The sequence below is a fragment of the Saccopteryx bilineata genome, chromosome 4 (assembly GCF_036850765.1).
Source record: "Saccopteryx bilineata isolate mSacBil1 chromosome 4, mSacBil1_pri_phased_curated, whole genome shotgun sequence".
Taxonomy (NCBI): domain Eukaryota; kingdom Metazoa; phylum Chordata; class Mammalia; order Chiroptera; family Emballonuridae; genus Saccopteryx; species Saccopteryx bilineata.
This window is the reverse complement of record NC_089493.1, coordinates 163,419,132-163,446,553: the sequence shown is the minus strand read 5'-3', so window position 1 is coordinate 163,446,553 and position 27,422 is coordinate 163,419,132. Positions and strand designations below refer to the sequence as shown.

At 43.6% G+C, this 27,422-nt stretch overlaps 2 protein-coding genes across 10 annotated transcripts in view; one reads left to right on the top strand and one right to left on the bottom strand.

The window, feature by feature from the left end:
• Nucleotides 1–574: 574 nt before the first annotated feature.
• On the bottom strand, nucleotides 575–12,410 carry KIF20A (kinesin family member 20A). 3 transcript variants are annotated; one of them, XM_066272582.1, is made up of 19 exons: nucleotides 12,269–12,410; nucleotides 11,625–11,810; nucleotides 8,806–8,895; nucleotides 8,584–8,703; nucleotides 7,420–7,558; nucleotides 7,120–7,307; nucleotides 6,907–7,033; nucleotides 6,532–6,726; nucleotides 6,313–6,424; nucleotides 6,136–6,204; nucleotides 5,779–5,922; nucleotides 5,466–5,631; nucleotides 4,878–5,039; nucleotides 4,609–4,748; nucleotides 4,365–4,467; nucleotides 3,872–4,070; nucleotides 3,539–3,630; nucleotides 2,114–2,251; nucleotides 575–1,228 (listed from the first exon to the last, which is right to left on the bottom strand). In XM_066272582.1, the coding sequence occupies exons 2-19, from the start codon at nucleotides 11,787–11,789 to the stop codon at nucleotides 908–910; spliced, it is 2,670 nt and encodes an 889-aa protein (XP_066128679.1). In that variant the 5' UTR covers nucleotides 11,790–11,810; nucleotides 12,269–12,410; the 3' UTR covers nucleotides 575–907. The 3 variants fall into 3 exon arrangements, with proteins under 3 accessions (XP_066128679.1, XP_066128681.1, XP_066128680.1); XM_066272584.1 differs by having other exon boundaries at nucleotides 5,466–5,574; XM_066272583.1 differs by lacking the exon at nucleotides 12,269–12,410 and adding an exon at nucleotides 12,127–12,251.
• A 114-nt stretch (nucleotides 12,411–12,524) lies between these two features.
• BRD8 (bromodomain containing 8) overlaps nucleotides 12,525–27,422 on the top strand; it is a 42,229-nt gene continuing 27,331 nt past the window's right edge. For 3 of the 7 annotated variants that reach the window (XM_066272579.1, XM_066272577.1, XM_066272576.1), the window contains exons 1-9: nucleotides 12,531–12,865; nucleotides 13,583–13,857; nucleotides 14,362–14,458; nucleotides 23,390–23,459; nucleotides 24,796–24,845; nucleotides 25,051–25,173; nucleotides 25,299–25,379; nucleotides 25,803–25,867; nucleotides 27,176–27,312. In XM_066272579.1, the coding sequence (XP_066128676.1) occupies nucleotides 13,665–13,857; nucleotides 14,362–14,458; nucleotides 23,390–23,459; nucleotides 24,796–24,845; nucleotides 25,051–25,173; nucleotides 25,299–25,379; nucleotides 25,803–25,867; nucleotides 27,176–27,312 (816 nt within the window). In that variant the 5' untranslated portion in view covers nucleotides 12,531–12,865; nucleotides 13,583–13,664. Of the gene's footprint in view, nucleotides 12,866–13,582; nucleotides 13,858–14,361; nucleotides 14,459–23,389; nucleotides 23,460–24,795; nucleotides 24,846–25,050; nucleotides 25,174–25,298; nucleotides 25,380–25,802; nucleotides 25,868–27,175; nucleotides 27,313–27,422 lie in introns of all 7 variants that reach the window. The other 4 variants (XM_066272580.1, XM_066272581.1, XM_066272578.1 and 1 more) reach the window with 2 other exon arrangements.

Genomic DNA, 27,422 nt, shown 5'->3' with positions numbered 1-27,422 from the left:
CCTGGTGGGCATGCCGGGTGGATCCCAGTCGGGCGCATGCGGGAGTCTGTCTGACTGTCTCTCCCCGTTTCCAGCTTCAGAAAAATACAAAAAACAAAACAAAACAAAATACCATGTGCGGGCGCTACCTCGAAAAGGAATATACCTACCTATATAGTTTAAGTTTTAAAAATTTGGCTCTCAAAAGAAATTTTAGTCGTACTGTTGATATTTGGCTCTGTTGACTAATGAGTTTGCTGACCACTCTAAGACTTAAGAGGGTTTCAGGCCTGTGCCCATGTATTAAGGAGGAGGTAATATGCTATGACTGTTATGCCATAATGAATTTGTGCAGTAAATGATATGGATTATTCTGAGCTCAGGACCCAACCTTCCTATGTTTGTGTTTCCAGAACAAGTTTGTTACTCACCTCATAATATGTGATACTTCATTTTATATCTAATGTCCCTTGAATTCACTTCTTGCCACACTTAGTTCTCTACCGCCATTCCTGTGCAGGGTGTTTCCATGGGCCTGAAAGATTTTCACTTTTTCTGCCCTTTTATAATTTGAATGATTTTGCTAAATTTGGAATTCATATGAAAAAATGTGAATATCTTTATTTAATAGCTTTTTTGTGTGTGCATAGAAACCATATAAGTAAAAAAGCATGAGATTACACAGGTGATTATATTATAAAGGGGGGAATAGCATCTGAATATTGCATTTTATATAGAGTTCCAGGTATATGGTAAAGCTTAAAAGAAACCTATTAAGCTAAGCAGCTGACCCACTTCAGGGCAAGGACTGCTCTCTCCTTCCCCAGAACCTCAGTACTTTTTGCCAAAAGGCCCGGATTTGAGTAAAGGTGAAAGCTAAGCAGCTGAACTACCTCAGGACAAGACTGCTCTATCCTTCCCCACAACCTCAGTATTTTTTGCCAAAAGGCCCAGATTTGAGTAAAGGTGAGCGCCGTGCTCGCAGGATCCGGGCGTAAGGGCTGCAGTCTGTTGAGCTTTGGCAAGTGGGTGTTCGAGGAAGTAAGTTTCGAAGAAATGGTTTCTTCCCTGGGGGCTGATGGTTTGGTTGCTGGTTTTCCTGGTTGGTACCAAGGCGCTTTTTGGTAGAGGAAGCCTGGCCTTGGAGTTTGAGCACAGTATGATACTGCTCTGCGATGCATGCTGCCTTCTTCCGAAGGTCCAGTTTTACTAACATCATGTTATTCTGCAGCTCAGCCAGGGTCTGATCCTAAGGAAGATAAATGAAGTTATAGAAAACATTTACACCTGGTATATTAGAGAAGCAAGGAGGCAAGGTAATGCCTGCCATCCACTACTAGTTACAGCTGGGTTTTTTTTAAATGTTATTTATTTATTTTTTACAGAGACAGAGAGTGAGTTGGGATAGACAGGGACAGACAGACAGGAATGGAGAGAGATGAGAAGCATCAATCATTAGTTTTTCATTGCGCATTGCAACACCTTAGTTATTCATTGATTGCTTTCTCATATGTGCCTTGACTGCAGGCCTTCAGCAGACCGAGTAACCCCTTGCTGGAGCCAGCGACCTTGGGTTCAAGCTGGCGGGCTTTTGCTCAAACCAGATGAACCTGAGCTCAAGGTGGCGACCTCAGGGTCTTGAACCTGGGTCTTCCGTATCCCAGTCCGACGCTCTATCCACTGCACCACCGCCTGGTCAGGCTAGTTACAGCTGTTTTTAAGAGGATTAATTCTTTAAGGACAGAGCTAATAATTGAATGGGGTATTTTAAGATACAAACAGCATTAGATACAAGGCCATTTTCCAACACATAGTAGGCATGAGCTTGAATAAGTGTACTTAACCTTAGTTTCTAGGTATCAAATTAAGTGTTGTGTTTTAGTCTAAAAGTTGGTTTATTTTGTTGTTGTATTTTTACATTTTAATATGTATAGAATCAGGATGCATTTACTGATGACAATGATGACAAATGTCCTAGCTTAAATGTTAGTGTTTTATCTTAGTGGTACATAACAGAAAATGTCTGTAAATTAATACAGTACCTTGTACTTAATAATTATTTTGATTTTGCTACTGTTCATATAATTCTGGAGTGGGCTGATGGGATAGAAGGGGTTATTTAGGCTATTGTAACCTGTTTGATTAAGATGTCATCACAAGTGGTCAAGGCTTGGCGAAGTTTTCCTGCCCCAGTGCTGTGGCAACAGGCTCTTTCTGCTGACTGGAGAGACTCACCAAGTTTCTTCAGCTCTGTCCGCAACAACCTTATATTCTGAAAAAGAAGCAGTTAAAATTGTGGCCAAGATAATGATCTGGAAGAGTCACATAGTCATTTGAAAAGTAAAATTAGAAACACTAGTCAGCTGGCCTGACCTGTGGTGGTATAGTAGATAAAGCATTGACCTGGAATGCTGAGGTTGCTGGTTCAAAACCCCAGGTTTGCCTGGTCAAGGCACATACGAGAAGCAACTATTACAAGTTGATGCTTCCCACTCCTCATCCCACCCCTTTCTCTCTCAAAATCAAGAAATAATTTTTTTGTGTGTGTGTGACAGAGACAGAGTCAGAGAAAGGGACAGACAGATAGGAAAAGAGAGATGAGAACCATCAATTCTTCGTTGCGGCACCTTAATTGTTCATTGATTACATTCTCATATGTGCCTTGACCAGGGGGCTACAACAGACCGAGTGACCCCTTGCTTGAGCCAGTGACCTTGGGCTCAAGCTGGTGAGTCTTGCTCAAACCTGATGAGCCCACACTCAAGCTGGCGACCTTGGGGTTTCAAACCTGGGTCCTCCACGTCCCAGTCTGACACTCTATCCACTGTGCCCCTGCCTGGTCAGGCAATAATTTTGTTTGTTTTTAAGAGAAAGACTAGTCAGCTGAATGAAGTAGCCATTATCCAGAACAATGACCAAAAAAAAAAAAAAAATCGGTTTTTTTTTTTTATTGATTTTAGAGAGGGAGAGAAAGAAACATCAGTTTCTTGTTATTCATGCATTCATTGGTTGCTTTTATTTTATTTATTTATTTTTATTAACTGAGAGGTGGGGAGGCAGGGGGAGGTAGACAGAATCTTGCATGTGCCCCAGCAGGAATCCACCCAGCAAGCCCAGTAGGGGGCAATACTCCATTGCTCTAAACAGTTATTTCGGTGGCCATGGAGCCATCCTAAGTGCCCAGGGCCAAATTGCTCGAACCATTCTAAGCCATGGCTGCAGGGCAGGAAGAGAGAGAGAGAGAGAGAGAGAGAGAGAGAGAAAGGGGGGGGGGCTGGAAAAGCAGATGGTCACTTCTGTGTGCCCTGACCAGGAATCTAACTCAGGACTTAACACACACTGGGCCTACCATTGAGCCAACCGGCCAAGGCTTGTTGGTTGATTCTTATATGTACCCTGACCAAAGGATTGAACCTGCAACCTTGGCATATCAAGATGGTATTCCAACCAACTGAGCTACCTGGCTGGTCAAAAAACATCTTATCTTTACATGAACAAGAGATACGGTATTGGAAATTGCCTAGGTAAGAGCTTTGGTAACAGAAATGTAATTAATTACCTTCTGGCCCTCCTCTAACTTCTTGTCTACGTCAGTGGTGAAGGGCTTGGCTGAAGGTGGCGGTTCTAACATTTTTTGGTACTTCTGCAGCTCTGCAGGAAGGAAACAAGAAACTTCAATATGTAGGCTTTCTAACTGTGAACTCATCTCTAAGTTAACAACAGCTTGCAAGCAAATACAAAAATGAGTCCATATGCATCCTAGAATGAGAGGTTGGGGGGATGTAGCTTAAAATTTAGGAAATTATGTTGGAGTGGCACCAGAAGGCTGAAGTTTAGAGAGTAGTTCTTCCTTGGCCCACTATTATGCTTCTTGCCCTCTCTCCTTACTCACCTTCAGTGGTGGAGTTGAGCTCTGCTCTGCACTGGTCCAGTTTAGCTTTAACGTCCTGGAACTGCTGGGTGGAGGCAGAAGCTGCCAACCTTTTTGACCGCCGTAAGGACAATTCAGCCTCTGCTTGTTGATGGGCCTCTGGCTGTTGTCTGGCTTCCTGCAAGAGAGCTTCTAGCTCTTCAATCTTCTCATCCCGCTCCTAAGAGGGAGGCAGAGGACATAATTCCATCCACAGTCAGACAAATATACAGGAACAAAACCCGCCTTGATACTTAAACCTTAAAAGTCTGCTTGTTAGCACTTATACCATTTCCTGGCCAACCAAACCTTTAATCAATTCACCATTGATCAGCACATACAAAGCACTAAGGATACTAGAAATAAGTGAGTTACATATTCCCACCCCTACCAGAGTTTATAAAATCTGTTTACCTCAAACGAGCTAGTGATGGGAATCTGAGTATCCAGTTGGGACGGGTTCAGGGCGACTCACCTGAAGCTCTTCTTGGTAAAAGCTTGTCAGTGACTCCTTGAGGATTTTTAGTTTCTCTTCATACGTTTCCTCTAATAGTTCCTTTTGGGTGTCCAAATGTTCACTGTCAGAGGAGAAAAGAGAAGTGAGTAAAGATTCTGAGCAGTGAGCTTGGAGGACAGATCTTCAGGCACAACTCCATCCAGTCTTCACTTCCCACCCTGTGGTCCAGGTGACAGACAAAAAGAGGTCACTCAGCTGGTACCTGCACCACTGTTCACGCTGTTGCATCTGCTCCACCATCTCATTGCATATTTCATCTCGGAGCTGCATCTCCAGCTGCAACTTCTCCTGCCGTTCTTTCAAAAGCAGTGCTTTCATGGCTTCTACCACCTGTAGGAGCTCCTAGGAGGGACACACAGGTCAGAGTTAATCAGATGGTCATGCCCCCTAAAAGGCACAGGCCTACTTGGAAGGGAGCATGGAAAAAGTATAGCCATCAAGACACTGTACCAAACTTTCTTGCATTCTCACCTCCTTGCCATACATGGAGATGTCAGCTTCATTTTCAATGTCATCAAGGCCTGGGTCTGTCTTAGTTCCTGTCTCTAAGCTGGGAGATGCCCACAGACTGTGTTCTTTTATGAATGAATGTAGTGATGGGAATCCCGGTTGTGCAGATGGAGCATGCAAAAGCTAGCAGGGGGAAAGAAAAATCTTAACTGACAACATTACTAGTCTCTTTTTTTTTCTGCTAGAGACAGAGAGAGGGACAGATAGGGACAGACAGAAAGGGAAAGAGATGAGAAGCATCAATTCTTCATTGCGGCACCTCAGTTCTTCATTGGCTGCTTTCTCATATATGCCTTGACTGGGGGGCTACAGCCAAGCAGTGACCCCTTGCTCAAGCCAGCGACCTTGGGCTCAAGCTAGCAACCATGGGGTCATGTCTATGATACCACGCTCAAGTCAGCGAACCCACGCTCAAGCCAGTGACATCAGCATTTTGAACCTGGGTCCTCTGCGTCCCAGGCCGAAGCTCTACCCACTGTGCCACAGCCTGATCAGGCACTAGTAGCTTTCTTAAATAAAGGTACCATTCCAAGGGTACTAGTTTCCTACCTGGCTGGCAATGGCTGAGAACTTGGCAACATGAAGGGTCTCATCATAGGTAGATGCACAGGGATTCACATTGACAATCATGCAGGAGCGGCCTCGGCCTGTGAAGAAGCTTTGGAACACTCGAGTCAACTTGCTGTCACGGAAGGGAACCAGGTTCTGCTTTGACCTGGCAGGAAATTAGAAGAGTAGAGCTGTGAGCAGAACTCCAGGCCTTGCGGTATTCTAACACCATCCCATTGGCAACCAGGAAGTTTCTTAGTAAATTACAGAGCTGCAGGCCCTCCTAGACCATGGCTTGCAGTTGAAAGCTCACCGGTTCTGCTGGTTTTGGCGCAGGGCAGCAATGCAGCGGCCTAGGGTGTGCAGAGAAGTGTTAATGTTTCCTGCTTCTTTCAGCCGCTCACCACTCTTCTGATCTTTGCAGCGTTCCGAGCCAGCCAGATCGCACAGTGACAACCTTGAAAGATGGACAGGATCTGACGTAAGGACCCACATGTTATGAACCTTCCAGTCCTTCATATAGTTCTAGGGAGGGGAAGACCCAAGAGTCTCTCTACCCAAGGAAAGAGGAAGAATCTAACAGCAGTAAGTCTTCTGAGGACCTCACTCACCCCCTCCCACCACTACCATTATGGCCAAGGAGTCCAGATTTCTAAATGGAAAATCTTACTCGCTGATCTTGGGGACTATATCCCCTTCCCCTTGAAGGTGCAGGATCCGAATGGAGAAGATGCTGTGACTAGAAGTTAAGAAAAAGAATAAAGTCATTGCACATCTTCCATGACCAGGTACAGGACTAATTATTTCCTGGAATGCAGTGAAAGGCTGGCTCTCACAACCCACTCACCTGCGGCTGGAGTTCTGGTTCAGGTGCGTGCTGGCAAAGCTCTGGTTTTTACGACCTACTTTCAGCAGTTTCCAGGCCTGCTCAGCATCCTGAACATGAATCCAATTGAGATCTGAGGCCAAGAGAAGGGCATAGGTAAGACAGGAGTACCTAACTCTCTTCCTAGTTTCTCCCCAAGTCCTCCCCAGGGTTCATGTCAGCCTCTCTGTTTTCCCATACCTTTCACGTAGGGATTGCCATTCTGATCCTCACACAGCCGCAGAACCTGCCTCTTGTGCTGCTGGCTAGGTGGTTCTAACAGGTCATAAAGCAGTTCATTGTAGATTTCAAAGAAGGAGATCCAGATGGAGAAGCCAATGTCTGCAGGGACACTTATGGGCACAGTGTCTGGCTGTGCCCATTGGTGACTTGTTTCTGGGGAAGAAGCAAATGTACAGGGCTTTACCCCTACTGCAGTCCATCTCCCCTTTGCCCTGCAGAGTCCTGGGAAGGCAGAGCTCAGGTTGGAGCCTCTGGTCTATACCCCAGAAGCTGTTGAGGGCAGAAAATGGGTTCTTAGCATTACTTGGCACTGAGCCCAGTCATGGCACTTACCATCTAGCTGACTACTGCTGCTACAATGACTGGAGGAGAGCCCAGCAATGCCACTGTCGAAGCTGGTGCTGGTACCTATCCGATTTTCAATGTAGACACTCCTCTTCAAGGAGGTAGACAGTTCCTCCTGGAAGTGCCCAGGGAGAACGGAAGTATAAAACTTTCTATAGATTTGTCCCTCTATCCCTACCTCTGTGGACACTAACACTTTACCTCTTGGAGGCCTCCATTTAGCAGGGCCAGTTTCTTCATTTCCTCCTGCCGGATCTGCTTGCTGTCAAGCCAGATTACCTCATTGGAGAGCAAAGGCTTCAAATCAGGTGTGGGATGAAGTTGATCTTGGAGACTATTGAAGATCAGAGCCAGGGACCGAGGCAGGATCCCTCCATCTTTGAGGGTACCTGGAAGAATGGGAAAGATGGAGAGCTGAGGCAAGCGCCTTTCTCCTCCAGTGGAGAGCATCAAAAGGCAAAGACAACACCAATCAGCAATCCTGGGAGGCCTACTACTCACCTTGAATCGTGTGGGTTTTTCCTGAGTTGGTGACTCCGTATGTATAGATAAGCCAGTTCTGTCCTTTCAGTACGTCTTTTATCATCTCCTTCACAGTCAGATTGAAGAAGGATGCTTGTCCCACTTCTGGCCCAAAGATCTAGAGACAGACCCAGTTTCTGAGAGGCCCAACCTTCATCTTCCTCTTTCCTCTTGTGCAAACCTAGCAGATGCATCTCTTTTTGGATGGTTGGCTCTGGATAAATAATACTCCAGCAACTTCTTACTACAGTGTTGCCAGCTGCTCCCTAAACACTGAGGACTCAACCACTCTCTGCCAGTCCCTCTTTCATCCAGATTAACAAATACCAAAGGAATGCTATCCACTAAGTCCAATGCTGCAAACACTGCGGGGCCACATAATGATCATAAGCATGGACTTTGGAGATGGATGGGTCTAGAGTCAAGTCCTACCTTTATCACAGACTAGCTTCAGCAACATTACCTTCACTGAGCCACAGTATCCTTATCAGGTAAATAAGGACAATAATGATAGTTATAATAGAGTTGTTGGCATAGTGGATAGAAAGTTGACTTGGGACACTGAGGTCCTATGTTTGAAACCCCGAGGTAGCTGGCTTGTATGTGGGCTCACCAGCTTAAGCTCAGGGTCAGTGGCTTGAGCGTGGGATCATCCACATAATCCCATGGTTGCTGGCTTTGAGCCCAAGGTCACTAGCTTCAGCAAGGGGTCACTGGCTTGGCTTAAGCCCCCTGGTCAAGGCACATATGAGAAGTAGTCCATGAACAACTAAAGTGACACAACTCTGAGTTGATGTTTCTCATCTCTCTCCCTCTGTCTCTCTTTTGCTAATAATAGAGTTGTTGGGAATTAATGCACATAAAGTACTTGACACACTGACTGGCTCATAACAAAGGTCTCAAAATTATAGGCATGCCTATACAGTGTGGGGCAAAAGTAGGTTTACAGTGGTTCATATGGAAAACAATACAATAATTAATAATAGTACAAGAATAAGTTCCGTTTTGCATATTCATAGCTGTAAAAGTACTTTTATCCCACCCTGTATAAGAAACACAGTCAAGTAAAAAGCTTTCCCACTAAAGAGGGATTCAAGTTGCTCGTACAGGTTGGTTCTTGTTCACAGACCAGTACCTCCATACCTGGGAAAAGGTAAACTTGTGGATGGCTTGGCCAATTCCCCGCTCATTACTCTTCTGGGCAAAGGAGTCTTTGGGTGCCTGTAGAACAAGGGTCTCCGCATTCTCAATACGGACACAACCCTGAGAAGGGGAATAACACAATTGACACAGAAGGAAACATTCCTGAGAACCTCTTCTGTACTGCATCATTCCACCTTGAATCCTCCCTCCTCAGAAACTCACCTGATCCTCCTGCCGGTCCAACTCTGAAGGTAACAATGGCCTGACCCTCAGGTATACTTTCACCTTCTCCATGCTATCCTTGGATGAAACCTGTGGCAGAATTCCAGGCCAGAACTACAGATTAATCTCAGCGGTTATCTCTGAGAAGATGGGCAAGCATATCCTGGTAATAACACTAACTCTACCCTCATTCCACCTCAAATGTGTCTCTGTGGCTACTCTTTGGTTCCATATCATTCCAACTCACATGGACTTCTCAGTACTTTTATCATCCTCCCTGTCTTTTCAGTATCCTGCAAACCTGGCTTGCCACACCTAGTTAGAACTGGTTGATTGGTATGAAAATCAGCATGTTGATGTTATAGTAAAGCACAGTAGTTAAGCACTTTGGAGGAAGATACACCTGAATTTGAGTCCCAATTGCATCATTTAGTAATTATGAGACTTTGACTAATTTCTTTTTTTTTTTTTTTTTACAGATACAGAGAGAGAGTCAGAGAGAGGGATAGACAGGGACAGACAGACAGGAACGGAGAGATGAGAAGCATCATTAGTTTTTCGCTGCAACACCTTAGTTGTTCATTGATTGCTTTCTCTTATGTGCCTTGACCGCGGGCCTTCAGCAGACCGAGTAACCCCTTGCTTGAGCCAGCGACCTTGGGTCCAAGCTGGTGAGCTTTTACTCAAACCAGATGAGCCCACACTTAAGCTGGCGACCTCGGGATCTCGAACCTGGGTCTTCCGCATCCCAGTCCGACGCTCTATCCACTGCGCCACTGCCTGGTCAGGCTAAGTTCTTTAAATTCTCTTTTCCTCACTTTCCTCATCTAAAATGGGGTTAGCCTGACCAGGTGGTGGTGCAGTGGACAGAGCGTCAACCTGGGATGTTAAGGACCCAGCTTCAAAACCTTGAGCTCGCCAGCTTGAGCATGGGCCCATCTGGCTTGAGTGTAGGCTCACCAGCTTGAGTGTGGGATCATAGACATGACCACAAGGTCGCTGGCTTGAGCCCAAAGGTTGCTGGCCAAGGTCACTGGCTTGAGCAAGGGGTCATTGGCTCAGCTGAAGCCCCCTAGTCAAGGCACATATGAGAAAGCAATCAATGAACAATTAAAGTGCTGCACCAAGTTGATGTTTCTCATCTCTCTCTGTCCCTCTGTCTTTCTCTCTTGCTAAAATATATGTATATAAAATATATATGTATATACAATATATACATGTACACATACACACACACACAGTACCCACATCATTTAACAGATATTTAGAGAACTGCCTACTATGGCCAGGAACTCTAAGAAGCATTATCAAGGCTCCTGTTTGTTTGTTTTTTTACAGAGACAGAGTCAGGGACAGACAGGAACGGAGAGAGATGAGAAGCATCAATCATCAGTTTTTTGTTGCAACACCTCAGTTGTTCATTGATTGCTTTCTCATACGTGACTTGACTATGGGCCTTCAGCAGACTGAGTGACCCCTTGCTCAAGCCAGTGACCTTGGGTCCAAGCTTGTGAGTTTTGCTCAAACCAGATGAGCCCGCACTCAAGCTGGTGACCTCGGGGTCTCGAACCTGGGTCCTCTATGTCCCAGTCCGATGCTCTATCCACTGCGCCACCGCCTGGTCAGGCTCAAGGCTCCTGTTTTGAAAAAACTTTATAAATAGCTCAGTTGTTAGAGCATCGTCCTGAAGCAGAGGTTGCTGGTTTGATCCCTGGTCAGGAAACATACAGGAACAGATTGATGTTCCTGTCTCTCTCTTACTTTCCCTTCCTCTTTTGCTAAAATCAATAATAAAAATTTTTAAAATAATTAAAAAATAAAGGAGACTTCTGAGTAGAGCTGTTCTCAATCATGGCCGTCTCCCTCCCAAGGAACATTTAGCAATGTCAGGAGAGGTTTCTAGGTTGTCACAACAAACATTTAGTGAGTAAAGGACAGATATGCTGCTAAACATCTTACAATGCACAGGACAGAGCCACATAACAAAGAATTACCTGGTACTAAATGTCGATGAGAAATCTCAGCCTAGCATATAGAAAACCTCTATAAATGGAAGCTATTGTCAATATTAAAACCTGATTGTACATTCCACCTACTTAATGGCAGTATGATCTTGTGCAAAATCTTTAAGGCCTCTGGACCTCATGGTGAAGGCAAGATAACTATTATCTTTCCCTTATAGGATTAACTGATAGTATGCTCTCGAGGGCATTTCATTAACACAATACAAACAATAGTTCTTTTTTTTTTTTTTTTTTTTTTTTTATGAAGCTGGAAACAGGGAGAGACAGTCAGACAGACTCCCGCATGCGCCCCACCGGGATCCACCCGGCACGCCCACCAGGGGCGACGCTCTGCCCATCCTGGGCGTCGCCATGTTGCGACCCTCCTGGGTGTCACCATGTTGCGACCAGAGCCACTCTAGCTCCTGGGGCAGAGGCCACAGAGCCATCCCCAGCGCCCAGGCCATCTTTGCTCCAATGGAGCCTTGGCTGCGGGAGGGGAAGAGAGAGACAGAGAGGAAGGCGCGGCGGAGGGGTGGAGAAGCAAATGGGCGCTTCTCCTATGTGCCCTGGCCGGAATCGAACCCGGGTCCTCCGCACGCTAGGCCGACGCTCTACCGCTGAGCCAACCGGCCAGGGCTACAAACAATAGTTCTTATGGACATACAACTCTACATTTTTTTTTTTTTTTTACTTGTCATGCTCTCAATTTTTAATTGAACTGCCAGACGCTGAGGATTGCTGGTCTTTGACCTCATACTACTCTGTAAACTGAGAATATGACATTCTGCTCCCACCACTCTCCAACTTCTTTACCTGCTGCTTGTCTTCCACGGAGGTAGAGATGACAGAGCAGTCTGAAAGCAGGTCCTTGCGAACCACAGACCCCAAATCTGCAGCTGTGGATTCAAATATAGGGGATACTGCCACCTCCTCATCGGACAGCAAGCCGGCTGGCGGAGATAGAATACCTCGCGACATAACAGCTGGGGCAGTTTTGGTCTAAAAAGAGACAATAGTGGGTAGGTTGGAGAACCTTAAGGACAGAAGGGGCTGCAAATTCTAGATAAGGAATAATTCCCTTGCCCAAGAACACCTTGGCCTAGCTGCCTGAATCCTTACTCCTCTTTCCCTTCAACTGCCAAGCAGAGGGGAAGGGGATGAGAGCAGTTAATAATTTAATCCAGTTTGAGGCGACATTTCTGCGATCGCAAACTGGAATGAACAGATATCCGGCTCAAAAAAAGGAAGGTCATGCTCCAAATGAGGTGCCTCGCCCGCCGGTGAAGCGGCAGTGGGTGTCAGCAGCCCTAAGCACCTTTTCCAACCTCGCCCAGGTCCGCAGTGAAGACAGAAATATTATGAAATAAGTGATGGCAGGAACTCCGCTTTCTAAGAGCCTGTTCCGTGAGGGAAAGACCTGGGACCACAGCTGGGCTCCAGCACAACCGCATACTCACCCGAAGGTGCTACACTTTCTCCTCCTTTGGTACCGGCCCAATCACACCCTCCGCGGAAGCCGGACGTGGTGTTTTAGAAAGCACAACTCCGCCCAAGAAGTGCACCTTTGTTACCGATACAATGTTTTAAATTACGCACTGCTTTCGTTCCGCCAATCAGATGGAGAATTCTGCAGCTACCAATGGGCGCAAGGAAAGGGGGCGGGTAAGATTGGCATACGGCTTGTTCCGGTTTGACCTCGCTACTCCGATGTGGGTCCGGGTTACCAACTGTCGGAGTTTGGGGTTGCGTATTGTGGAATTCTTCCCGATTAACACTTTTTCTTCAACCCTAAGTGTTTCTTTTCTAAGAACGCTAAAGGAAAGCCTGAGTTTTCAGCCGCCACCCTTTGTCCTTTAGCACGTCTCTTCCCAGGAGCGCAAAAGAGAACAGGCTTAGGGCTGTCGTCGTTGATCTTGGGATGGGAGAGTACATTTCCCAGGAGGCACCGTGAACAACCGCTAAACTATTTCCCAGAGTTCCCCGGGTTCCAGCCCTATCCGGTGATCTCTCGGGGACTGGAGACTTCGGGGCCAAGATGGCGGCAGGAACGGGCAGTAAGTATCTGCGCTGCTTCTGCGTGGAAAGCCATTGTGGAGCGGAGGCCAAGCACCAGGTTTCTGTGACACGCTTAGGGAGTAGGAGCACTGATTTGCCGGAGAGCCCAGGGTCTTCAGAGACTTTCGCTGGACGGCGTCGTAAAAGACCGGTGTTTGAGGGTCCAGAAGTATAGGGTCTTATGTCTTAGGGAGGCCGCGGAGATTTGAGAGAAGCAGCTCAGCGAATCTTTGTGTTCGGGAGCTGTGTGGGTTGAGCGATAAAAGTGCGCTAGAGACTGGGGCCTGCGGACGAAGACGTTCTGTACCTTACGGATTGGCCTGAGGCGTCCTCAGTAGCCGTTCACATTCTGACCAACATTTGTGGGCCCTTACTCTCACACAGAGAAATGGGATATTTTAATTGTGAACTTTTTCTGCCAATGGGGAAATTGCGTTTCTTTGCACCTCAGCCATTTTCCTCTGTTTCATAGATTGAAAAGGTCTTGTAGGCCTGACAACTTGCAGTAAACAAGAGGGAGGCGGGGGCGGGTGCCTGCTCAGAATTGTGGGAAATAAGCTCAGGAGTTCAAATTGGGATAATGTATTAAAACTGGGCTTCTCTGAGAACTACGGTGTGTCCGTAAAGCCATGGTGCACTTTTGACTGGTCACAGGAAAGCAACAAAAGACGATAGAAATGTGAAATCTGCACCAAATAAAAGGAAAACCCTCCCAGTTTCTGTAGGATGATGTGGCAGCATGTGCGCATGCACAGATGATGACGTAACACCGTGTATACAGCGGAGCAGCCCACAGCCATGCCAGTCGAGATGTGGACGGTACAGAGGAAAGTTCAGTGTGTTCTGTGGCTGGCTAAATTCGAATCCGTGACCAAAGTGCAACGTGAATATCAGCGTGTTTATAACGAAGCGCCGCCACATAGGAATAACATTACTCGGTGGGATAAGCAGTTGAAGGAAACCGGCAGTTTGGTGGAGAAACCCCATTCTGGTAGGCCATCAGTCAGTGACGAGTCTGTAGAGGCTATATGGGATAGCTACCTAAGGAGCCCTAAAAAATCTGTGCCTGAGCCCACATCGAACTGCACTGAATAGGTATGAAATTGGGAGATTTTCCTTTTACTTGGTGCAGATTTCACGTTTCTATCGTTTTTTGTTGCTTTCCTGTGACCCGTCAAAAGTGCCCCATGACTTTACAGACACACTGTATTTTATCTTACTTAATTTGACATTCTGTAGGTTTGTTTTTGTCTTTTGTAAAGCAGAATAGTAATGAAGAAGTAAAATATTTTGCCAAATAGTGCAACTTGCATGCGTTGAATAGGTACTGCACACTCTGGTTATATTATGTATGTGTTACTAGAGAGGTGAAAATCAAATTTGATGATAGTCACTTTGTCCTTACAAGTTAGGATAATTTTGAATTAGGCGTTTAGACCTCTGGGGCTTAGGACTAGTGTCTCAATGGTTGTCTCTAAACCTCATTTCCTTTTAGAACACAAGCTGTTGAGCACTGGCCCCACAGAACCGTGGTCCATCCGAGAGAAGCTGTGTTTAGCATCTTCAGTCATGAGGAGTGGAGATCAAAATTGGTAAGGTATCTGGGATGTCTGGTTTCTTGGGTCTTTGAAACTGTTGGGTTTTTTTTTTTTTTTACATTAGTGGATTCCTGTAGTTCATACTGACTTAAAGCAATATTTTTTTTTTTTTTGTAAGAGGAGGGGAGATAGACTCCCGCATGTGTCCCTGACCCCTCATCCTGGAATCAGCTGAACTATCCTCAGCACCCAGCGGATGCTGGAACCACTAGCTGCGAGAGGCGAAGAGTGGAAGGGGAGAGGAAGTGGGGAGAAGCAGATGGTCACTTCTCATGTGTGCTCTGACCCGGGCCCCAACCAGGACCTCTACAGGCCCAGTGCTCTATCCACTGAGCCAACCGGCTAGGGCTGGTAGTTCTTTAACAGCTTTAATGAGATATAATTTACATACCATAAAATTAACCTAGTGTATTCACAGAATTTAGTATAGTCACAGAGTTCTGCAACTATCAGTCATTCTATAATCTCGCCACCTCATCCAATGAAGCATTCGTCTACTTTCTGTTTCTGTGGATTGCCTATTCTGGATATTTCATATAAATTTGTGGTCTTCTGTGACGGATTGTTTTTCACATAGCATAATACTTTCAAAGTTCGTATTGTATTACATGTCAATACTTTACTCCTTTTTGTGACACTAGTAGTCTGTGTGGGTATGCTGTATTTTGTTTATCCATTCATTAGTTGAACATTTGTGTTGTTTTTACTTTTTGACTATTAATGCTGCTGTGAACATTCATGTTCAAAGTTTTGTGCTGACATTTGTTTTCATTTCTCTGGAATTGAAAGAGTGGAATTTCTGGGTCGTATACTAATGCAGTTTAACTTTTGAGGAACTACAAAAGTATTTTTTTTAATTTTTTACTTATTCATTTTAGAGAGGAGAGGGAGAGACAGAGAGAGAAGGGGGGAGGAGCTGGAAGCATTGACTCCCATATGTGCCTTGAGCAGGCAAGCCCAGGGTTTCAAACCGGTGACCTCAGCATTTCCAGGTCGACGCTTTATCCACTGCGCCACCACAGGTCAGGCTACAAAAGTATTTTTAACAGTGGCCCCATCATTTTACATTCCCACCAGCAATAAAGGAGGGTTCGAATTTCTCTGTACTCAACAGCACTTATTGTCTGTCTTTTTTATTACAGCTTTACTAGTGGTATGAAATACCGCATTGTGGCCTTGATTTCCATATCCCAGATGCCTAATGTTTAACATCTTTTCACATGCTTATTAGGTATTTGTATATCTACTTTGGAGAAATGTCTTCTCAGATCCTTTCAGTTACTTATTTTTATTACTGGCGTTTAAGAATTGTTTATAGTCTGACCTGTGGTGGCACAGTGGATAACCATGTTGGCATGGTGTTCTAACTAACTGAACTAACCAACCAGGACCTCTTTTCACATTCTTGATTATTTTTTGTTTGTTTGTTTTTAAGACTCTTACTTATTTTAGAGAGGAGAAAGAGAGGTGGGGGGACGGGAGCAGGAAACATCAACTCCTAGTTGCTTCTCGTGCATGCCTTAGCCAGGCAACCTCTGGGCTTTGAACCTGCAACCTCAGCATTCCAGGTCTAGCCCTTATCCACTGCGCCACCACAGGTCAGGCTTGATTGGTATTATTTATATCACAAAAGTTTTAACTATATTTTCTTCTTTTGCTTGTGTTTTTGGTGTCGTAGCTAAGAAACCATTTATTTTTATGTATTCTTCTAGGAGCTTCGTAGTTTTAGCTCTACACATTTAGGTCTTGGATTCATTTTGAGTTCATTTTGTCTGTGTTTCACAGCAGGAGTCTCTTTTGCACATAAATATCCACTCTCCCAGTACCCAGTATTGTTGAAAGACTATTCTTCCATTGAATTGTCTTGGTACTCTAGTACTTTTTTAAGTGCCAGCTAGTTGGACTGTGGTTTCCAATCATTTGTTACTACCAGGACATACACTTTTTCTTTTTTTTTTTTTTAATTTTAAATTTTATTTTATTTATTCATTTTTAGAGAGGAGAGAGAGGGAGAGAGAGAGACAGAGAGGGAGAGAGAGAGAAGGGGGGAGGAGCTGGAAGCATCAACTCCCATATGTGCCTTGACCAGGCAAACCCAGGGTTTCGAACCGGCGACCTCAGCATTTCCAGGTCGACACTTTATCCACTGTGCCACCACAGGTCAGGCCCACTTTTTCATTTTTAATGTTTCTCTTTTTTTCTCTCTCTCTTCCTTCCCTCAAACTTTTGAATTAATTTGTCTTAAAATAACTTATTGTACACATTTGTGTTTATATGATATGTCTCTACTACTTGAACCATTCAAATGAATTTACAAAAGCATCATTACTGGGCACATTTAGCATTTCTGCATTTTTATATATTTTTAAGTAACTTCAGAGATGGAAGTGTTATATTCTATGTAGCAACTGTCCTTGCTTTAAATGGTAAACTTGAAGACAAAATGAACCACACTAATTTGATAAACTCAGATTGAACTTGAATATAAATTGAACTCTTTTTGTTTAAGATTTGAGTTATTGATTTGAGAGAGGGAGAGAAAGGGAGGGCATGAGGAGCGGAAAGCATCAACTCATAGTAATCGCTTCTCATATGTGCTTTTGACTGGGCAAGCCCAGGGCTTCGAACCAGCAACCTCAGCATTCCAGATCGATTCTTCATCCACTGCACCACCACAGATTAGGCAGAACTCATTTAAAAAAATATTTTTTCCTTTGATAGGAAGGAGGGTGAAGAGAGAGAGAGAGAAGCATCAACTGGTTATTGCAACTAGTTGTTCCATTTAGTTGTATACTCATTGAGTGCTTCTCATGGGTGCCCTGACAGAGTAGCAAACCTGCAGCCTTGGTACTTCGTTGCATGGGGACGATACTTTATCCACTGATCTACCCAGTCAGGGCTGATCTCATTTTTAAATAAACCACCAAGTAAACTGGTTTGGAATACAAGCCATTCTGTATATTTTCTCACATTTGTATTAGAAAAATGGTATAAAAACATCTTGAAATTTTAAATTGTATTTATTTCTCAAGGAAGTACTAAGACATGGGTTCAAAATTCAAAATGGTAGTGTCTTTTTCTTATTAGTATACCTCATTTCCTAGTGTTTCTTCAGCATTAATTTTGTATATATGAGCAAATCCATATTTTCTTTCCCCCCTTTAGTTATTTATATATTTTATAGATTATTTATTGACTTGAGGGGGCAGGGACGGAAAGCATCGACTCGTAATTGCTTTTTGTATGTACCTTGACTGGGCAGTCCTGGGGTTTTGAACCGTTGATCTCCACATTTTAGGTGGACACTTTATCCACTGTACTACCACAGGTTAGGTATTTTTCCCCCTTTAAACACAAATTGGTTTTATACTGTACATTGTGTTCTTTTATCTTGTTGCTGCATTTTTTCCATCTTAAAAATTAGTATTATTTCTTATAGATTGTTGGATATCTGTATATGAAGATTTATTATTATTTTCTAATGCTGCGTAGTATTTTTAGATATATCATAAGGTGGTCATTTGCTAATACAAATAAAATCTTCCATAGTTATATATAAATTATACTAAGATAAACTGAAAGTGGAATGGTTGGGTCAAAGAATCTGAGTTTATAAAATATTTGATAAATATTTCAAATTGCCCTACTGAGATTGTTTCAGTTTATACTCATCAATAATATATCAGAGTATCTTTTTTTATGTCCTGGTTCATGGATTGTGTTAGGTGTGTTTGACCTTTGATAGTATTCTAAAAGGTGAGAAATAGTTCTCATGTTTTTCATTTGCATTTATTCTATGATGAATGAAGTTTAATATTTTCATGTGTTAAAGAGCCGATTGTAATTCCTTTCTATAAACTGATTTTTCCCATTTTTTCTGTTTGATTATCAGTCCTTTTAATTTGGGGGGGCCCCTTATATATTGAGATTAATAATCATTTGAGGTGTGAGAATTAGTTTTTTGAAACCAGTGTGCCGTTTGGCTTTTTTACAGTGTGATATTTTTACATTGACTTTTAAATCGTAGTTTATTAATAATTTTACAGTTCCTGGATTTTGTGTTATAAGTAGAAATTCCTTCCCTAGTCTGAGATATAAAGTTATTCTGTGATTTTTTTCTTTTTTTTTTTTTTTTTTTTTTTTTTTTATTTTATTTTTTTTTTATTTATTCATTTTAGAGAGGAGAGGGAGAGACAGAGAGAGAGAGAGAAGGGGGAGGAGCTAGAAGCATCAACTCCCATATGTGCCTTGACCAGGCAAGCCCAGGGTTTTGAACTGGCCACCTCAGCATTTCCAGGTCGACGCTTTATCCACTGCGCCACCACAGGTCAGGCCTGTGATTTTTTTCTAATCCTCCTATAGTTAAATTATTTTGAACACTTAAATCTTTGGTCCATTTGGGACTTTTCTCAGTATAAGTTGTAAGTTATGGCTCAAACTTCATTTTTTTTTTTTTGGTTATAGCTATTCATACAATGTTAATGTAATCTTTTCCTTTAAAAAGAGTTCTGTGATACTATTATGCCAACATAAAATTTTAAAACTTTTTTGTGTGTGACGGGGGGGGGGGGGACGGACACAGATAGGGACAGATAGACAGGAAGGGAGAGAGATGAGAATCATTAATTCTTCGTTGCAATTCCTGAGTTGTTGATTGATTGCTTTCTCATATGTGCCTTGACTGGGGGCTACAGCAGAGCGAGTGACCCCTTGCTCAAGACAGCAAGCTTGGGCTTCAAGCTAGCCGCCATGGGGTCATGTATATGATCCCATGTTCAAGCCAGCGACCCTGCACTCAAGCTGGTGAGCTCGCACTCAAGCCAGCGACCTAAAGATTTTGAACCTGGGTCCTCTTCATCCCAGTCCGATGCTCTTCACTGTGCCACCTCCTGGTCAGGTTAAAAACTTTTTATTGCTCAATTGGTGATGGCCTAGTGAGTCAAGTGTCAACATGGGACTCTGAGGTACCAGGTTTGAAACCATGCAGTTGCCCGCAGATTGAGCGCAGGCTCTTCAGCTTGAGCGTGGGATTATAGACATGATCCCATGGTCACTGGCTTGAGCAAGGGATCACAGGCTTGGCTGGAGCCCCCCAGTCAAGGCTCGTATGATAAGCAAACAGTGAACAACTAACATGCCACAACTACAACTCTACCTTCTGTCTCTCTCTCTCTCTCAAAAAATAAAATAAAACAAAAAACAAACATTTTAAAATTTTATTTTTGGGTCCTGGCTGGTTGGCTTAGCCATAGAGCAGTGGTCCCCAAACCCCAGGCCGCGGACCAGTACCGGTCCACAGAGAAAGAATAAATAACTTACATTATTTCCGTTTTATTTTTTATTTTTTTTACAGAGACAGAGAGTGAGTCAGAGAGAGAGATAGACAGGGACAGACAGACAGGAATGGAGAGAGATGAGAAGCATCAATCATTAGTTTTTCATTGCGCATTGCAACACCTTAGTTGTTCACTGATTGCTTTCTCATTATGTGCCTTGACCATGGGCCTTCAGCAGACTGAGTAACCCCTTGCTGGAACCAGGGACCTTGGGTTCAAGGTGGTGGGCATTTTGCTTAAACCAGATGAGCCCATGCTCAAGCTGGCAACCTCAGGGTCTCAAACCGGGGTCCTCCGCATCCCAGTCCAACGCTCTATCCACTGCGCCACCACCTGGTCAGGCAACTTACATTATTTCCGTTTTATTTATACTTAAGTCTGAATGATGTTTTATTTTTAAAAAATGACCAGATTCTCTCTGTTACATTCGTCTAAGACTCACTCTTGATACTTGTCTCGGTCACATTATACATTTATCTGTCCCACCTTAAAGGCTGGTCCGTGAAAATATTTTCTGACATTAAACCAGTCCATGGCCCAAAAAAGATTGGGGACCACTGCCATAGAGCATAGGCCCAGCATGTGTAAGTCCTGGGCTCTTTCTCCTCTCCCCTCCTCTCCCCCACCATTCCCCCTTCCTCCTCCCATAGCCATGGCTTGTTTGAGCAAGTTGGCCCTGGGCAGTGAGGGTAGTTCCATAGCCTCACCTCAGGCACTGAAATGAATTGTTTGCCAAGCAATGGTACAACAGCCCCAAATGGGCAGAACATCGCCCTGTAGGGTACTTGCCAGGTGGATCATGGTCGGGGCACTTGTGGGACTCTGCCTCCCCGCCTCTCACTTAAAAATTTTTTTCTTCTTTTTAAATGTTTATGTTGATTTTAGAAAGAGGAAGAGAAGGAGAGTGACAGGAACATCTGTTCCTGTATATGTCCTGACCAGGGATCAAACTGGCAATCCCTGTGCTTCAGGGTAATTCTCTAACCAACTGAGCCATCTGGCCAGAGCTAAAAAAAAATTTTAATATATATTTTTTAGATTTTTTTAAATTTACTTACTCATTTTTAAAAGGGGTGGGGAGGAGCATGAAGCATCAACTCTCCTTGTGCCTTGACCAGGCAAGCCTAGGGTTTCAAACTGGCAACCTCAGCATTCCAGGTCAGCGCTTTATCCACTGCGCCACCACAGGACAGGCTAAAAACTTTTTTTTTAACTTAAATATTTTACCTGAACAGGTGGTGGAGCAGTGGATAAAGCTTTGACCTGGGACACTTAGGACCCAGGTTCAAAACCCAAAGTTTGCTGGCTTGATAGTGGGCTCACCGGCTTGAGTGTGGGATCGTAGACATGACCCCATGGTCGGTGGCTTGATCCCATAGTCTCTGGCTTGAGCAAGGGGTGACTGGCTCAGCTGGAGGACCCCCCCACCTCTGGCCTAAGTGGTATGAGAATGCAGTCAATGAACAACTAAAGTGCCACAACTATGAGTTGATGCTTCTCATCTTTCTCCCTTCCTGTCTCTCTCTCTCTCTCTAAAAATATAAAGAAGTTAAGAAATATTTCAACTTCATAGAGAAGTGTGGAGAATAATATAGATTGCCTGTGTCTCAGTACCTGGGCATAACAAATCTTAATGTTTTGTCATTATTTTATTTTGTTTTGTTTTGTTTTTAGCACGAGGGTGGGGACAGACAGGAAAGGAGAGAGAGAAGCATCAACTCCTCTTTGTGGCACCTTAGTTGTTTATTGATTGCTTTCTCATGCATGCCTTGACTGGAGGGCTCCAGCTGAGCCAGTGAGGGACCCCTTGCTCAAGCCAGCGACCTTTGGGCTCAAGCCAATGACCTTGGGGTTTTGAACCTGGCTCCTCAGCCTCCCAGGTCTACCCTCTATCCACTTCTCCACTGACTGGTCAAGCTGTCATGTTTTGTTAAAGAAATAAACACAGGCCTGACCTGTGGTGGTACAGTGGATAAAGCGTCGACCTGGAACACTGAGGTCACCAGTTTGAAACCCTGCACTTGCCTGGTCAAGGCACATATGGGAGTTGATGCTTCCTGCTCCTCACCCCTTTCTCTCTCTTTCTCTTTCTCTCTCTCCTCTCTAAAATGAAAAAATAAGAAAATTTAAAAAAAAAAGAAATAAACACAGATTTGAAGTTCCTTAACACTTTTCCTTGATCGCATTCCAGTCCAATTATTTCATTTTTTGCCTGTTTTCTTGGTCTTTATACCTACTTTTTAAAAAGGTTGTATAATTGCATCATAGCAGAAAATTATCTTTTTTTCGTTAATATTGTTATAAATATATTTCATATCAGCACATATATTTCATAGTTATTTTTATGGACTGTTTCAGACTTTATAGAATTTAAGTGCCATAATTTAAAATCCTTTTGCGCAGGCAGTTAGGAAAAATCTATCTTCACTATTCTGATTAAGTCTACATGGTACTTTTTCTTGATACTTGATTCTTTTGTTAAATTATTTTCTTTTTTAAAAAAATTTGATTGATTTGCAAGAGAAATACCGATTTGTTGTTCCACTTATGCATTCATTGGTTGATTCTTATATGTGTTCTCTAACAGGTTTTTGAACCCACAACCTTGGTATATTGAGATGGTGCTATAGCCAACTGAGCTACCTGGCCAGGGCCTAAATTCTTTTCTTTTATTACATTACTAGGAGCTATATTAATGGATCTGAAAAACTTTTTTGGGTCTGTAATATATTACAAATGGATTCTCAAAAGGTAGATCTTTTCTAAAAAACCACAATCAACATAATATTTTCCCAAATGAGCAGAAATAATATTTTTTTTCTTTTGTGACAGAGACTGAGAGAGGGACAGACAGCCAGGAAGGGAGAGAGATGAGAAGCATCAAGTCTTCATTGCGGCACCTTAGTTCATTGATTGCTTTCTCAAATGTGTCTTGACCAGCGGGCTACAGCAGAGTGTGTGGCCCCTTTAATTTATTCATTTTTTTTTAGAAAGGAGAGAGAGAGAGACAGAGAGAGAGAGAGAGAGAGAAAGAGAGAGAAGGGGGAGGAGCAGGAAGCATCAACTCCCATATGTGCCTTGACCAAGCAAGCCCAGGGTTTCGAACCGGTGACCTCAGCATTTCCAGGTCGACGCTTTATCCACTGCGCCACCACAGGTCAGGCGTGGCCCCTTTCTTAAGCCAGCGACCTTGGGCTTCAAGTGACCATGGGATCATGTCTATGATCCCACGCTTAAGCTGGGTGAGCTCACACTCAGGCCAGAGACCTCAGGGTTTTGAACCTGGATCCTCTGTTCCAATCCAGTGCTTTATCTACTGTGCCATCGCATGGTCAGGCCAGAAATGATACTTTGTTAGATTCTAATACCTTCACTTCACCTAGGAAATAAATCATCTAGGAAAACTTGTTAGCAATGACTCTTCTAACTGGTTTTCAAGTCATGTCATTTTCTGTAGTCACATATTGCAATGTACTTCCCTGTGGCAGTATTTTATTCCAGGGTTTGTACTCCAGACATCGAACTCTCAGCATACTTTTTCTATTTATTTTCCTGTTTGGTGTATAATAAGGCTTTTCTCATTTTGTAGGGTATCAGTTAGCAGAGCAATCAAGCCCTTTGCAGAACCTGGCCGCCCTCCAGACTGGTTCTCTCAGAAGGTAAGTTCTCAACAAGCAAGTGGTCTTTTAGAGTAGTCTTTGAGATGTGCAGTGGGTTCCTTGCCTTTTAATCACAAGGCATGAAGAGGGAGAGTATTTGAAAATACCATTTTCTTTATCCACTTTTTGCTAGTCCATTTGTGTATGCTCATTTTACAAACTATTATTGTCAGTGTAGTGTAACAGTTGAGAGCCCAAGCTTGGGACTTAAATAGATCTGATTCTAATTAAATAATATGACTCCACTTAAAAACTTTGGACAATGATCTTCAGTTTTCTCATTTGCAAAATAGAGATAAAATTTGCTTCAGGATTGTTTTAGCACCTATAAAGCATTTAGCACAGTGCCTTGCATATAGTAATTATTCAGTAGAGCAAGGGTCAGGAACCTTTTTGGCTGAGAGCCATGAACGCCACATATTTTAAAATGTAATTTCGTGAGAGCCATACAACAACCTGTGTACGTTATGCATTATCCAATAAAAATTTGGTGTTGTCTCGGAGGACAGCTGTGATTGGCTCCAGCCAGCCGCAACCATGAACATGAGCGGTAGAAAAATGAATGGATTTTGTAATACATGAGAATGTTTTATATATATATATATTTTTTTTTTTTTTTTCATTTTTCTGAAGCTGGAAACAGGGAGAGACAGTCAGACAGACTCCTGCATGCGCCCGACCGGGATCCACCTGGCACGCCCACCAGGGGCGACGCTCTGCCCACCAGGGGGCGATGCTCTGCCCATCCTGGGCGTCGCCATATTGCGACCAGAGCCACTCTAGCGCCTGGGGCAGAGGCCAAGGAGCCATCCCCAGCGCCCGGGCCATCTTTGCTCCAATGGAGCCTTGGCTGCGGGAGGGGAAGAGAGAGACAGAGAGGAAAGCGCGGTGGAGGGGTGGAGAAGCAAATGGGCGCTTCTCCTGTGTGCCCTGGCCGGGAATCGAACCCGGGTCCTCCGCACGCTAGTGTTTTATATTTTTTAATGTTGGGTTTTGTTTTTTTTTTAGTTAAAGATTTGTCTGTGAGCCAGATGCAGCCATCAAAAGAGCCACATCTGGCTTGCGAGCCATAGGTTCCCGAACCTGCAATAGATGTTAGCTATATACATATTGGCTGTTAGATTATTTATTTATTTATTTTCAAATAAACTCCAGGCCAGACGACCCTTTTTCTGTGTCTTGGTATTCATTATTTTGAACTGATTTGATGCTAAGTAATTTGCTTTCCTAGAAATCACTTATGTCTCCCCTCTCTAAATCTTAATTTAACATGATGAAACTTTGTAAGACAATTTTTTTCCTGGCTTGCTTATATTTTCACTTTTTTTTCCTATAGCATTGTGCTTCTCAGTACTCTGAGCTGCTAGAAACCACCGAGACCCCAAAGTGAGTACAAAGCCAAGCATTTAATCTAAATCTCCTTAGTGGTGTTTACTGAGGTGGTCTGGTTTATATCTACTTATGTCACTGGGGGATAAAATTATAGGAGAGGTTATCTGTGGTTAGTGGTGGAGAAGGCTCAAAGAATGCAAGTGAGAATGGAAACAAATGTTCTCTTATTCAAATATATGTGTGTTTTAATTTTCCACAGACGGAAGCGGGGTGAAAAGGGAGAGGTGGTAGAAACTGTTGAAGATGTCATTGTTCGAAAACTGACAGCTGAACGAGTTGAGGAACTAAAGAAAGTGATAAAAGAGACCCAGGAAAAATATAGGTACTGATCAGAGAGGTGCCAGCTGATGGGAGAGACAAAGGGAGCTGACTTCTAATACTGGTCAGAATTTTTTAAGTAGCGAACTAAAAAAACCAGTCTGCCTACTTCTCTCTTTCTTCCTACAGACGACTGAAAAGAGATGCCGAACTAATTCAAGCTGGGCACATGGACAGCAGACTAGATGAGCTTTGCAATGACATTGCAATGTGGGTTATATTTTATTGTTCTTCTATTTACTCCTTTCTTTCTTTTACACCATTTTCTCCTCAAGTAATCTGGCTTATTTCCTCCATCTATCATTCCTTTAGACTTAAGAGATTCTGAAAGGGAAAAGCTACAGAGTGGCCTGGTAGCTGGGGGGTGGGGGTGGGGAGTGAGTTCTAGAAGGTAATGTGATGGGACATTTCAACATGAGAACTTACATAGTCCTAACTTTAAAGTGGCTTTAGTTTGTGTGGGTGAAGAACTGATAGGCAGTACACTCAGAGTTCCATTTTGCTGTTAAGGGTTCCTAATCCTTATTAGGCCTTTCTTTCAGAAACTGCTAGCCTAGCAAAAAATTTCCTTGTGAGGCACTGTAAACTGGAGGAGCTAGATCTGGCTAGATCTAATTTCAATTTCTTCTTTAGGAAAAAGAAATTGGAGGAAGAGGAAGCTGAAGTAAAGAGGAAGGCTACAGATGCTGCCTATCAGGGTAAGCTGATGCTAATGACTGTTTAGCAATTAACTATAGTATTACATGCTAATGACAGTTGAAAACTACTTTTTTTTAAATTATTTCATAATGTAGAATCCACTGATTCCAATTTACTTGCACACTTTTCTTTGTTATTTTCTCTTCCACCAGAATAAAAACATCCCTTTATATCTAGGAAGAAATTCTTAGAAAATTAGTTCTGCCTATAAAAAGATTGAGAGTAGTTACTAGATAAGGGGAGGAACTAAAGCATTTCTAACTCTAGGAATATATGCTCTGAGCCGGTGAGATCTTTCCCTCTTTTTATTTTATTTTATTTATTTTTTATTTTTATTTATTTATTTTTTTTCCTGAAGTTGGAAATGGGAAGAGACAGTCAGACAGACTCCCGCATGCGCCCAACCGGGATCCACCCGGCACGCCCACCAGGGGCGATGCTCTGCCCCTCCGGGGCGTCGCTCTGCCGCGACCAGAGCCACTCTAGCGCCTGGGGCAGAGGCCAAGGAGCCATCCCCAGCGCCCGGGCCATCTTTGCTCCAATGGAGCCTTGGCTGCGGGAGGGGAAGAGAGAGACAGAGAGGAAGGAGTGGGGGGTGGAGAAGCAAATGGGCGCTTCTCCTATGTGCCCTGGCCCGGAATCAAACCCAGGTCCCCTGCACGCCAGGCCGACGCTCTACCACTGAGCCAACTGGCCAGGGCCTCTTTCCCTCTTTTTAGAAGAAAAACCTTAATAAACTGCTGAGGAGGATATTATGGAGTGTTTAAACCACTTTCCTACTCCAAGGACCTTTGGATAGTTGAATAATTTAAGTGAATTTGCTTAATATGAGAATTTCTTATAGGTAAGTTTTCCTGTCTCCAGAAATGTTAAAGCTTTCTGGCCCTGGCCCGGTAGCCTGGTTGGTTAGAGCGACATCTCTATAAGCCAAGGGTTTGCAGTTCAGTATGCCATCAGAATCAGCCAATGAATGCATAAATAAGCAGAACAACAAATCAGTGTTCTTCCCCCACCTCCCTTTTCCCCTCCCCCTTTTTCCGTCTCCCCCCCTTCTTTCCCCCTCTCCCCTTCCTGTCCACTTCTCTCCCCCTCCTCTCCCCTTCTCTTCTCCTCTTCTCCCCTCCTCCTCCTTCCCCCACAAAATCAACCCAAGAAAAAATTTTTAAGAAGCCTTCTAATTCAAACTTGTAATGCTGCTTTAGTAATGCAATATTCCTATTTATCTGTTATTATGTAATAACCAAGTAATGTTTAGTTTTATTTATTTAACGTTGAATACTTAGAAATTGTTCCCTTGCATGTTCTAGCTCGTCAAGCAGTAAAAACACCCCCTCGGAGGTTACCTACTGTGATGGTTCGATCACCAATAGATTCTGCCTCCCCAGGAAGTGATTATCCACTTGGTGACTTGACTGCAACCACTGTGGAAGAGGCCACCTCTGGGGTGAGTATATTTCCATCTATAGGAATTAATTAAGCAAAGCGGCAATAAGCCAGCAGAGAGCTGAGTGATGAGGAAATCACTTCTGGCCTAGAAGCAACTTCCTCTCTTCG